General features: G+C 37.9%; 1 protein-coding gene across 1 annotated transcript in view; it reads left to right on the forward strand.

Annotated features, from left to right (window-relative positions):
- The window catches only part of CCDC7 (coiled-coil domain containing 7), a 285,426-nt gene that overhangs the window by 110,664 nt on the left and 161,182 nt on the right, over positions 1-13,580 (forward strand). The window contains exons 16-17 of the mRNA XM_061181406.1: positions 11,375-11,620; positions 12,499-12,571. Coding sequence (XP_061037389.1) covers positions 11,375-11,620; positions 12,499-12,571 — 319 coding nt within the window. The remainder of the gene's footprint in view (positions 1-11,374; positions 11,621-12,498; positions 12,572-13,580) is intronic.

Here is a 13,580-nt window from a genome sequence, read left to right on the forward strand (position 1 = left end):
ATCTTTCCACTTATTTGTGTCTTGTGCCATCAAGGACATATAGTTTTCACTGTACAGGTCTTTCACCTCCTTTGTTAAATTTATTCCTAGCTATTTTATTCTTTTTGATGCAATTGTAAGTGGCATTGTTTTCTTAAGTTCTCTTTTGGATAGTTCATTTTTATTGTATAGGAATGCAATAGATTTTTGTTAATCAGTTTTGTATCCTGCAACCTTATTTATAGTTCTAATAGTTTCTTGGTAGTCTTTAGGGTTTTCTCTATCATGTCATCTGCAAATAGTGACAGATTTATTTTCTCCTTTCCAATGTAGATGCCTTTTATTATTATTATTATTATTATTATTATTATTATTATTTTGCCAAATTGCTGTGGCTAGGACTTCTAATAATATGTTTGATAAAAGTGGCAGGAGTGGGCATCCTTTTCTTCTTCCTGATCTTAGAGGAATTGCTTTCAGCTTTTCATCTTTGAGTATTACATTATCTGTGGGTTTGTTATACATGGCCTATTTTTTGTTGAGTACGTTTCCTCTATACCCACTTTGTTGAGAGCTTTTGTCATAAATAGATGTTGAATTTTGTGAAATGTTTTTTTCTTTTACAGCTATTAAGATGATCATACAACATTTATTCTTCATTTTGTTAATGTGGTATATCACATTGATTGATTTGTAGATATTGAACCATTTCTGCAGCCCTGGTAGAAATCCCTCTTGCTTGTGATGTGTGATCCCTTTAATAGATTGTTGTATCAGTTCGCTAACATTTTGTTGAGGATTTTTGCATCTATGTTATTAAGGGATGTTTGTCTGTAATTTTCTTCTCTTGTGGTGACCTTGTCTGGTTTTGGTATCAGAGTAATGCTGGTCTTGTAAAACGAGTTTGGAAATATTCCCTCCTCTTCTATTGTTTGGACGAGTTTGAGAAAGATTGGTATTAATTCTTCTGTGGCTATTTGATGGAATTCATCAGGGAAGTGTCCTGGTCCTGGACTTTTGTTTGTAAGGAGTTTTATTTATTTATTTTCTTAAACATCTTTATTGGAGTATAATGCTTTACACTGGTGTGTTAGTTTCTGCTGTATAACAAAGTGAATCAACTATATGTGTACATATGTCCCAATATCTCCTCCCTCTTGCGTCTCCCTCCCACCCTCCCTATCCCATCCCTCTAGGTGGACACAAAGAACCGAGCTGATCTCCCTATGCTATGCGGCTGCTTCCCACTAGCTATCTGTTTTACATTTGGTAGTGTATATATGTCCATGCCACTCTCTCACTTCGTCTCAGCTTACCTTTCCCCCTCCCTGTGTCCTCAAGTCCATCCTCTATGTCTGCATCTTTATTCCTGCATCTTTACTGTAGACAGTTTCTCTGCTTTCAGTAAAAGTATCTGGATTTGAAGAAATCACTGTGAACAAACACTGGAAAATCTGATAGGTTCCAGGGAAAATGATCATTAGCTTTATAAACATACTGAATGTGAGGTTAAACTTAGTAGTAGCAAGAACCCACAAGGCTATTTTCTTTTTTATACTGTTACTTGTATGTATTTATTGTAACAGCATGTACTCCCTGTAGAACATTTAAAGTATTCAGAAAATAACAAGAAAAGAATAAATATCCCTAACAATGCCAATTTCCAGAGATAATAAATAAAATTATGGATTCATTATCCTTAATAGTAGTAATCAGTATGTTCAATTTTTCTTTCTTCATGATTCAGTCTTAGAAGGTTGTATATTGTAGGAATTTATGAATTTATTCTTGATTGTCCATACTATTGGTGTATAATTGTCATAGCAGTCCCTTTGGATCCTTTGTATCTCTGTGATATCAGTTGTCATGTTTCCTCTTTTATTTCTGATTTTATTTATTTGAGCCTTTTATCTTTTTTTCTTTGTGAGTCTAGCTAATTGTCATTTTTGTTTATCTTTTCAAAGAACCAGCTCTTGGTTTTATTGATTATTTTTCAGTCATTTCTTTAGACTCCATTCCATTTATTTCCAATGTGATCTTTGTTATTTCCTTTCTTCTACGAAACTTGGGCTTTGTTCTTCTTTTCCTCAGAGTGTAAATTTCTGTTATTTATTTGAAATTTTTCTTATTTGTGAGTTAGGCACTTATTACTATGAACTTTCCTCTTAAAACTGCTTTCATTGCATCCCCTGTATTTCAGTATGTTGTATATCCATTTTCTTTTGTCTCAAGGTACTATTTTAATTTTGGTTTTGATTTCTTTCTTGACCCATTGGTTGTTCAGTAGCATGTTGTTTAATCTTCACATATTTGTAAATTTTCCAGTTTTCTTCTTGTAATTTATTTCTATTTTCATAATATTGTGGTTGGAAAAGATACTTAATATGATTTTACTCTAATCCTAAATTTGTTAAAACTTGTTTTGTGGCCTAACATGTAATGTATCCTGGAGAATGTTCTGTGTGCACTTGAGAAGAATCTGTATCCTGTTTCTTTTGAATGGAATGTTCTATATATATCTGTTAAGTTAATCTGATCTAATATGTCATTTAAAGACAATGCTTTCTTATTGATTTTCAGTTTGGATGATCTATTCGTTGATGTAAGTGGGGTATTAAACTCCCCTACTATTATTGTATTGCTATATATTTCTCCTTTTAGGTCAATTAATAGTTGGTTTATATATTTGTTGCTCCTATATTGCATGCATAATATTACATCCTCTTGTTGGGTTGACCCCTTTATCATTATGTAATACCCTTCTTTGTCTCTTGTTATGGTTTCTGTTTCAAATTTTGTCTGATAGAAGTATAGCTACTCTAGCTTTCTTTTGGTTTCCACTTGCATGGAATATCCTTTTCCCATTCCTTCACCATCTGTGTCTTATTTCTCTTTCTCTCTTCCTTTGTGGTTTGCTTTCTTTAGTGGTATGCTTAGATTCATGTCTTATCATCTTTTGTGTATCTACTATAGGTTCTTGAATGGTGGTTACCTTGAGGCTTTCATGTAACAAGTTATATTTATACCAGTCTATTTTAAGTTGATAACAACTTCAGTTTAAATACATTCTAAAGCTCTACATTTTTACTCTCCCCTTGCCATGTTTCATGTTTTGGATGTGACATTTTACATCTTTTTGTCTTGTGTATTTCTTAACTAATTATTGTGGTTGCAGTTATTTTTACTGCTTTTGACTTCTGACTTTCACACTAACTTTATAAATGATTCATTCACTACGTTTACTATATATTTACCTTTGCCAGTAAGATTTACACTTTCACATGTTTTCTTGTTACTATTTAGCACCCTTTCTTTTTAGCTTAAAGAAATCACTTAACGTTTCTTGTTAATGTTGTTTAGTGGTGATGAGCTCCTTTGGCTTTTGCTTGTCTGGAAAACTCTTTATCTCTATTTCAATTCTGAACAAAGATGTTGCCAGGTAGAGTATTGGATGGGAATCTTTTTCTTTCAGCACTTGGAGTATATCACAACACTCTATTCTGGCCTGTGATGTTTCTGCTGAAAAATATGACTCCTTTTTTTTCTTTTTCTTTTGTTTTAATTTTTTGGCCATACCATGCAGCATGTGGGATCTTAGTTCCCTGACCAGGGATCGAATCCGTGCCCCCTGCAGTGGAAGCACGGAGTGGAGTCTTAGCCACTGGACTGCCAGGGAAATCCATATGCTGACTGTTTAATGGAGGTGCCCCGTTGCTTTTTTTTCCTTTCTTGCTGTTTTTAAAATTATCTCTTTGTCCTTAACTTTTCACATTTTAATTATAACGTGTCCTGGTGTGGATCTCTTTGAGTCCAGTTTATTTTGAATTCTCTGGCCTTCCTGGATCTGGATGTCTGTTTCTTTCCCCAGCTTAGGGAAGTTTTGTACCCATTATTTCCTCAAAAAAGCTTTCTGCTTTTTCTCTCTCCTTCTTCTGGGAATCCTATAATGTGACTGTTAGTCCACTTGATGTTGTCCTGTTAGTCCCTTAAGCTATCTTCACTTAAAAAATTTTTTTAAATTTTTGCTGCTCTGATTAGGTGGGTTCCTGTGCCCTGTCTGAGTTCTCTTATCCTTTCTGCTGCTTCATCTAGTCTGCTCTTGAACCCCTCTAGTGTATTTTTCAGTTAAGTTATTGTATTCTTTAGCTCTCTGGCTTCTTTTTTTTAATTTTGATTTTTTAAAATTTATTTTATTGAAGTATACAGAAAGTCCCTTACATATGAATGAGTTCTGTTCCAAGAGCATGTTCATGAGTCCAATTTGTTGGTATAAGTCCAGGAAAGTTAGCCTAGGTACCCAACTAACACAATTGTCTATATAGTACTGTACTGTAATAGGTTTATAATACTCTTCACACAGATAATACATAAAAAACAAACACAAAAAATAAACATTTTTAATCTTATAGTACAGTGCCTTGAAAAATACAGTAGAACAGTACAACAGCTGGCATCAAATGAACAGGCAAGAAGAGTTATAGACTGGAGGAGGGAGTGGAGGTGGGAGATGGTAGAGCTGAAGGATCATCAGAAATAGGAGACGGAGGGCAAGCTGCAATTTCACTCACGCCTGACGTTGATGACACAGATTCTGATTCCTTGCTGGATTCAAGTCTACCTACCCTCTTGAAAAAAGGTTCCAGTGATGTCCGGTTAGTAGCTCTTTTTTTCTCGTCATAGATGACATGGTAGCTCTGGATTGCATTCTGAATGGCTGCTGCAACCTTCGTGTGTACTGTTCTACATTCAGGTCCTGTGCCTCAAAAACTAACATTGCTTCCTCAAATAAAGAAAATCCCCTTGCCATTTCCTGCATTGTGAATCTCTTCAGTTCTTCAGTTACTTCTTCTTGTCGCTCCACTCTCTCAATTATTTTCACTTTTGTTTCCATTATTATCGCTTGGTGCTTCTTAGCAGTACCAGCTACATCACCACTGCTTTTACACTTGCTTCCTGACATCCTGGGCTTGAAATAAAGATACTGCACTACTGTACTCTATATAGTACTGTACAGTAAAGTACACAAAAGCACAACCACTTGTAGAGGATGCACGCACATGACAGTGTACACAAGACATGTGAGCTAACTTACGTGATTGGACATGCAAACGCATGTTCACATCTTTGAAAGTTCGCAATTTGAAGATTCATATGTAAGGGACTTACTGTAGTTGATTTACAATGTTTTGTTAATTTCTGCTGTACAGCACAGTGATTCAGTTATACGTGTGTGTGTGTGCGTGTGTGTATGTATATATGTGTGTATATATATATATATATATATATATATATATATATATATATATATATATATACACACGCACACACACGCACATACATTCTTTTTCATATTCTTTTGCATTATACTTTATCACAGGATATTGAATATAGTTCCCTGGGCTATAAATTAGGACCTTGTGGTTTATCCATTCTGTATAATTTATCCCTCCCCTACCCTCTTTCCCCTCTGGTAACCATAAGTTTGCTTTCTGTGTCTGTGAGTCTGTTTCTGTTTTGTAGGTAAGTTCATTTGTGTCACATTTTAGATTCCACATATAAGTGATATCATATGGTATGTCTTTCTCTTTCTGACTTCACTTAGTGTGATAATCTCTAGGTCCGTCCATGTTGTTGCAAATGGCATTATTTCATTCTTTTTTATGGCTGAGTAATATTCCATTGTATATATGTACCACATCTTCTTTATCCATTCAGCTGTCGATGGACATTTAGGTTGTTTCCATGTCTTGGCTATTGTGAATAGTGCTGCTGTGAACATAGGGGTGCATGTATCTCTTTGAATTATAATTTTGTCCAGATATACACTCAGGAGTGTTATTGCTGGATCACATGGCAACTCTATTCTTAGTTTTTTGAGGAACCTCCATACTGTTTTCCATAGTGGCTGCACCAGTATACATTCCCACCAACAGTGTAGGAGGGTTCCCTTTTCTCCACACCCTCTCCAGAATTTGTTATTTGTAGATATTTTTAATGATGGCCATTCTGACCAGTCTGAGGTGGTACCTCATTGTAGTTTTGATTACCTTTCTCTAATAGTTAGCTCTATGACTTCTGTTTGGATTTTTCTTGGATTTTTCTTACATTTTCTTTCTCTTTGTTCAAGTTCTTACTGTGTTCCATTCTCCTTAGTTTGGTGAGCATATTATTATGACCATTACTTTGAACCCTTTCTCAGGTATTACTTATCACTGTTTCATTAATGTTTTTTCTGTCTATTTAAAATTGAAGTATAGTTGATTTACAATATTGTATTAGTTTCAGATGTACAACATAGTGATTTAATATTTTTATAGATCATAATCCATTTAAAGTTATTACAAAACAATGGCTATATTTCCCTGTACTATACAGTGTATCCTTGTTGCTTATCTGTTTTATACATAGAGGTTTGTATCTCTGAATGTTATTATTGTTTGGTTGGCCTTGTGTAAGGTGACCTTGTCGTTCAACCCTGCCTTAGGTCTGGGTTGTCTCTCAAACCTTTGTTGTTGTCCAAGCAGCCTATTTTAGTTGTAATAATTCTCAGTCATTGAGGGTGTTCCTAGACCAGTCAGTGTCTTAGAGGGGAGATCTCATTCCTAGATTCAGGCTGATTTGAAGTGAGACCCTCTGCTAATAGCTTTTAAAGGATGCAAATATGTACAGTCCCATGTGACTGCAAGTGTAAGCCCTGCTGGCCCCCAGAACTGGGCAAACTGGAGGTGTCCTGGGCAGCAGTCAAAAAACTGGGGCTCCAGACGAGTGTACACGCTCCTTTCTGTGAGATACTGTTGCTGACCAGGGTCCTTGGACTCTTTAATGAATAGAAATTGATGAGGTCAGACAAGAAATTGAGGCAAGGCTTTATTGGGACTCATGCTGCATCATGAGGGAGTAGAAACAAGTCCATGTGGTCTAATGTAGTGGTGGTCTAATGTGTAATATAAGTCAGTGTTTCCGTATAGATTTTCTGTCTGGATCGTCTGTCCATTGATGTGAGTGGGATGTTAAAGTCCCCTACTGTTATTGTGTTACTGCCAATTTCTCTCTTTATGTTTATTAATATTTGCTTTATGTATTTAGGTGCTCCTGTGTTGGGTGCATATATATTTACAATTGTTTTATCTTCTTGGATTGATCCCTTTATCATTATTTAATGCCCTTCTTTGTTTCTTGTTATAATCTCTAAGTCTATTTATTTTTGATATAAGTATTGTTACCCCAGCTTTCTTTTGCTTTCCATTTTACATGGAATACCTTTTTACATCCCCTCACTTTCAGTCTGTTGTATGTCTTATATCTGAAGTGAGTCTCTTGTAGGCACCATATATATATATATATGTATATGTGTGTGTGTGTGTATGTGTATATATATATAGTTTTTGTGTCCATTCAGTCACTCTGTGTCTTTTGATTGGGGCATTTATTCTGTTTACATTTAGTGCAATTATTGATTAATATGTTCTTATTGCCATTTTGTTAATTGTTTTGGATTTGGTTTTGTAGGTCATTTTTCCCCTTTCTTCTTTTGTTCTTTTGTGATTTGATGACAATCTTTAGTGTCATGTTTGGATTCTTTTCTCTTTTTGTGTGTGTGTCTATAATAGGTTTTTGGTTTGAGGTTACCATGAGATTTATATATAGGAATCTCTCAATATATATATGATTATTTTCAATTTCTGATTTCTTAATTTTAAATGAATTTTAACAACCCTGTATTTTTACTTCCTTTCCCCCATGATTACTGTTTTTGACATCATCTTTTACATCTTTTTGTTTTGTTTATCCCTTAACTGCTTATTGTGAATATAGATAATTTTACTACTTTTGTCTTTTAACCTTCCTACTAACTTTGTATGTGGTTGATTTACTACCTTTACTGTATATTTGCCTTTATCAATGAGCTTTTTCCTTTTGTACTTTTTATGTTTCTAGTTGTTGCCTTTTCTTTTTCACATAGAGAAGTTCCCTTAACATTTCTCACAATGCTAGTTTGGTGATGCTGAACTCTTTGCTTTTACCTGGTTGTAAAACTTTTGCTCTCTCCATCAAATCTGAAAGAAAGCCTTGTGGGGTAGAGCATTTCTTGTTGTAGGTTTTCCCTTTCATCATTTAAAATATACCATGCCACTCCCATCTGGCCTATAGAGTTTCTGCTGAAAAGTTAGCTGATAGACTTATAGGAGTTGCCTTGTACCTGACTTGTTGCTTTCCCCTTGCTTTTAATATTCTCTCTTCATCTTATATTTTCTCATTTTAATTACAGTGTGTCTTGGTGTGGTCCTCTTTGGGATGATTGTGTTTGGGACTCTCTGTGCTTCCTGGACCTTGATGTCCATTTCCTTTCCCAGGCTAGGGAAGTTTTCAGCTATTATGTCTTCAATTATGTCCTCTGCCCCTTTTTCTCTCTTCTCCTTCAGGGATGCCTCTGATGCCAATGTTAATAGACTTGATGTTGTCTCAGAGGTCTTTTAAACTGTCTTAATTTCTTTTTTATTCTTTTTTCTTTTCAGCTTCAGTGATTTTCATTATTCCTTTTCCAGCTCACTGTTCCATTTATCTGTATCATTTAATCTCCTATTGATTCCTTGTAGTGTATTTTTTTGTAAATTTTATTTGTTTATTTATTTATTTATGGCTGAGTTTCTGTGCGAGGGCTTTCTCCAGTAGTGGCAAACGGGGGCCACTCTTCATCGCGGTGCACGGGCCTCTCACTATCGTGGCCTCTCTTGTTGTGGAGCACAGGCTCCAGATGCGCAGGCTCAGTAGTTGTGGCTCACGGGCTCAGCCACTCCGTGGCATGTGGGATCCTCCCAGACCAGGGCTTGAACCCGTGTCCCCTGCATTAGCAGGCAGACTCCCAACCACTGCGCCACCAGGGAAGCCCCCCTTGTAGTGTATTTTTAATTTTAGGTATTGTATTTTTCAGCTCTGTTTGGTTCTTCTTTTTATCTTCTAACTTTGTTAAACTTCTCACTGTGTTCATTCTTCTCCCAAGTTGTTTGATTATTTTCATGATTATTACCTTGAACTTTTTGTTGGGTAGATTGCCTACTTCCATTTAACTTAGTTCTTCTTCTGGGACTTTATCTTGTTCCTTCGTTTGGAACATGTTTCTCTGTTGCCTCATATTGCCTAATTTTCTGTTTTTCTTTCTGTGTATCTTGGAGAAGGAGCCTTTTGTAGGAGACGTCCTATGCGTCCCAGCAGCACACTCCCCTCTGGTCACCAGAGCTGTCTGTTCTAGGAGTGACCCCTATGTGGGCAGGCTGACTACCATGAGTAGTCTCCTAGATGTGGCTGGGCCCTGGTCTGGTTGGTTGTCAGGCCTTGCCATGTGTGGAAGCTCTTAGCCATTGGTTGACAGGGCTGGGTCATGAGGTAGCTGGCTGTGGAACCCTGGGGGCTCTTAGGGCTAGTCCTGGCCCACTGGTGGGCAGAGCTGTGTTCTGGGATGGGTGTTTGCTGGGCTGGTATTCCCAGATCTAGTGTCAGCCTGCTGCCATGTGGGGCTGGTTCCTGATAGGGCTGGCTGAGGGGTCCAAAGTATCTCATAACTGGTGTTGGCCTGTTGGTGGATGGCACCAGGTCTTGGGGTCCTGGAGCTGGAGTCACTGTGCTGGTAGGCAGGGCTGGGGCCCAAGGTGTCCTAGGGCTAGTGCTGGCTCACTGGTGGGCAGAGCTGAATCCTGGGTAAGTCCTGGGTCTCTGGCTGTAGGTCCCTGGGAGTCCCAAAGCTGGTGTTTACCCACTGGTAGGTTGGGCTAGATCCCAGAGCCACTGGCTACGGAGCCCATGGTGTCCCAGTGCTGGTGTTGGCCTGCTGGTGAGTAGGTCCAGGGCCCAGGGGGTTGCAGCACAGGTGCTGGCCTCCTGGTGGGCAGCTGAATCCTGATAAGGTAGGCTGCAGGGTTGTGATGATCCTGGGCTGGCATTTGCCTACTGGTGGTGTGGGTCAGGGCTCAAGGGATCCCAGGGCTGGTGCCCACCCACCAGTGTGTGAATCCACATCCTGGGCCTAGTTCTGACCCACTGGTAGGCCACTGGTAGGTCCTGATGTCTCTGGCTTTTGGACCTAGGGGTACCAGAAGTGGTGTCAGACTGCTGATGGGCAGGGCTGGTTCATGACATAGCTAGCTGTAAGATCTGGGGTGTCCTGAAGCTTGTTTCAGTCTGGTGGTGGGTGGGGCCAGGTGTCTGGGCGCCTGGCTGATGGGCCTGAGGTGGCTAATACCTGGTGTTCGTCTGCTAGTGGGTGGGGCTGGGGCCCAGGGGGTCCCAGGGCTGGTGCCCGCCTGTTGGTGGGTGGGCTGGGTCCTACCATGGCAGGCTGCAGGCTGCAGTGGTCCTGGGGCTGGTGTCTGCCTGCTGGTTGATAGAGCTATGTCCCAGGGTGGCTGTGGGCTCAGGCATCTTAAGGTAGCTAGTGGGTATGTCCCTGCCTGGCTAGTTGCTTGGCCTGAGAACCTTGGTTCTGGTTCTGACAGACTGGTGGCTGAGGCTGGGTCCCAGTGCTAATAAGCTAGAGGGAGTATTCCAAAGTGACATTTGTTCTACCAGTGTCCATGTGGTAGAAAGAGCTCCCCAAAATGGCTGACACCAGTTGATGTGTCCCCATGGTGAGCTCCAGTTGCCTCCTGACTTTCTGGTAGGCTCTCCAAGATCAGCAGGTGGGTCTGACCCAGACTCCTTTCAAATTATTGCTTCTACCATGACTCCTGGGCCACGTGAGATGGTGTTTGTGCCCTTGAAGAGTAGAGTCTCTATTTCCCATAGCCTTGTGACTTTCCCGAAGGTAAGCCCCATTGACCATCAAAACCAAATATTCTGGGGGCTTGTCTTCTTGGTGTAGGACTCCTGGGCTGGGAAGCCCAGTGTGGGGCTTGGACCTCCTGTTTCTTAGGGATAACCTCTGCCATTGTAATTATCCTCCCATTGTGGGTTACTCACTTGGGGCTATGTACTGTGACTCCACCCCTCTGACCTGTCTTGTTGTGGTTCCTTCTTTATATCTTTAGTAGAAGATCTTTCCTGCTAATCATCCAGTTTTTCTCATCCATGGTTGCTCTGTAAATAGTTGTCATTTTAGTGTTCCCATTATAGGAGGTGAGCTCAGGGTGTTCCTACTCTGCCATCTTGGCCAAGCTGAGCCTCTGTGTGCCTTTTAAAACCCAGGAGATATATTATCCTTAGCCTGTTATCTAGCATCAATTTCACATTTGTATTACTATTAGTGAATAATTATAATTGCTTATTTAATATTCTTATAGATTATGAAAATGATTCTTTAGTTACAAATAAATGTTGTTCATATAATCTAATAGCAGATGTTTCGTAATTCTAAAGCTCAGAGAAGGAAAGAGCTAGCCCTGCTATTTCAGATCTTTCACAGATCCTCAAGTCTCAAGATGGATCACCTTTTTTAAACACTTCAAATGAAGTTTTAACTGATGAAGATCTGTCCTATCTACTTTCATCAAAGACCCATGATAAATCACTTACAAGAATATTATTGAGCAAAGAAATTCAAGATTCACAGTCTGTTGGAACATTGCCTCAAGGGAATGAAACAGTGACAGCATCATTCATTTCACCCCCTGTTGTTAAAATAAAGACTCTGGGTACTGACATCTCAAAGGTAAGATACAGTACAATAACTTGAAAGCTGTTTATTTTAATTGCTATACTCCTTCAATATTTTGAATAAATGTTAATTAAAAACATCAATATTTTCTTATTTAAGTGGAATAAAAAGTTTGCCTTTTGATACAACCTGTTTTATATTTAGAATTTTAAAGTGATATTTGGGAATCAAAGTAATATTTTAATGTAAAAGTTCTAATCTATACCAACAAAGAATTTGTAGCTTAGATTATAGTTTTAATGATAAATTAAAAGATACTCAATTTCTAACTGAGAGAGGGAAATTTTTATTTCAGGTTCATCTACAAAAATGTCTTATACATTAAGGTATTTGTGAAAGCATAGTCGTTTTGAAATAATTTTATATGCCTTAAACAAGCCCTAGAAAATTATTAGAATTGCCTTTGTTAAAATACTATTTAATTAGAAAATTCTTATTTTAAAATTTGGGGAAAAAGGGAAATGATAAAATGGCTGTACATATTTAACATATATTCATAATATTTTTTATCATATAAGTTATTAAAGTAGCCTTATAAAAATAATTTTTTAAAGCCATTTGAGTTTCTCTAGAGATTGAATCAGGTGAAAATATAAATCTAAACTAGAATCATAATAAAAAATTATTAACATGATGTATTTGGAATTATTTATGAGGAAGAATCACAATATTGCTTGGTGGGTCCCTCCACACCATTAAGTGTTCCCAAATGTCTCTCAGATCCATTAATTGTTCTCATTTTTAAATTTGATACATTCAGGAAATAATGAAAAGTAAAATGTTGCTGTAATGACATTGTAGATATAAAAGAAGGTAATTAGAGTTCTAAGATGTATAATTTTTAATTACTTATTTTAACTTTTGTAATTAAGGCTGATATTTTAGAAGAGAATTTACGAAGTAAGATTAAAAAACAAACTTACGAAGAAGCAGGAGAATTTCAAGGTAAAAAGATTTTCTGTTTTTTTTTTTTTTTTAAACATCTTTATTGAAGTATAATTGCTTTACAATGGTGTGTTAGCTTCTGCTTTATAACAAAGTGAATCAGTTATACATATACATATGTTCCCATATCTCTTCCCTCTTGCATCTCCCTCCCTCCCACCCTCCCTATCTCACCCCTCTAGGTGGTCACAAAGCACCGAGCTGATCTCCCTGTGCTATGCGGCTGCTTCCCACTAGCTATCTATTTTACATTTGGTAGTGTATATATGTCCATGACACTCTCTCACCCTGTCACATCTCACCCCTCCCCCTCCCCATATCCTCAAGTCCATTCTCTAGTAGGTCTGTGTCTTTATTCCCATCTTGCCACTAGGTTCTTCATGACCTTTTTTTCCCTTAGATTCCATATATATGTGTTAGCATACTGTATTTCTTTTTCTCTTTCTGACTTACTTCACTCTGTATGACAGACTCTAACTCCATCCACCTCATTACAAATACTTCCATTTCATTTCTTTTTATGGCTGAGTAATATTCCATTGTATATATGTGCCACATCTTCTTTATCCATTCATCCGATGATGGACACCTAGGTTGCTTCCATGTCCTGGCTATTGTAAACAGAGCTGCAATGAATATTTTGGTACATGACTCTTTCTGAATTATGGTTTTCTCAGGGTATATGCCCAGTAGTGGGATTCCTGGGTCGTATGGTAGTTCTATTTTTAGTTTTTTAAGGAACCTCCATACTGTTCTCCATAGTGGCTGTATCAATTTACATTCCCACCAACAGTGCAAGAGTGTTCCCTTTTCTCCACACCCTCTCCAGCATTTATTGTTTCTAGATTTTTTGATGATGGCCATTCTGACCGGTGTGAGATGATACCTCATTGTAGTTTTGATTTGCATTTCTCTAATGATTAATGATGTTGAGAATTCTTTCATGTGTCTGTTGGCAATCTGTATATCTTCTTCGGAGAAATGTCTGTTTAGGTCTTCTGCCCATTTT

Source organism: Eubalaena glacialis, chromosome 2 (assembly GCF_028564815.1).
Source record: "Eubalaena glacialis isolate mEubGla1 chromosome 2, mEubGla1.1.hap2.+ XY, whole genome shotgun sequence".
Classification (NCBI taxonomy): domain Eukaryota; kingdom Metazoa; phylum Chordata; class Mammalia; order Artiodactyla; family Balaenidae; genus Eubalaena; species Eubalaena glacialis.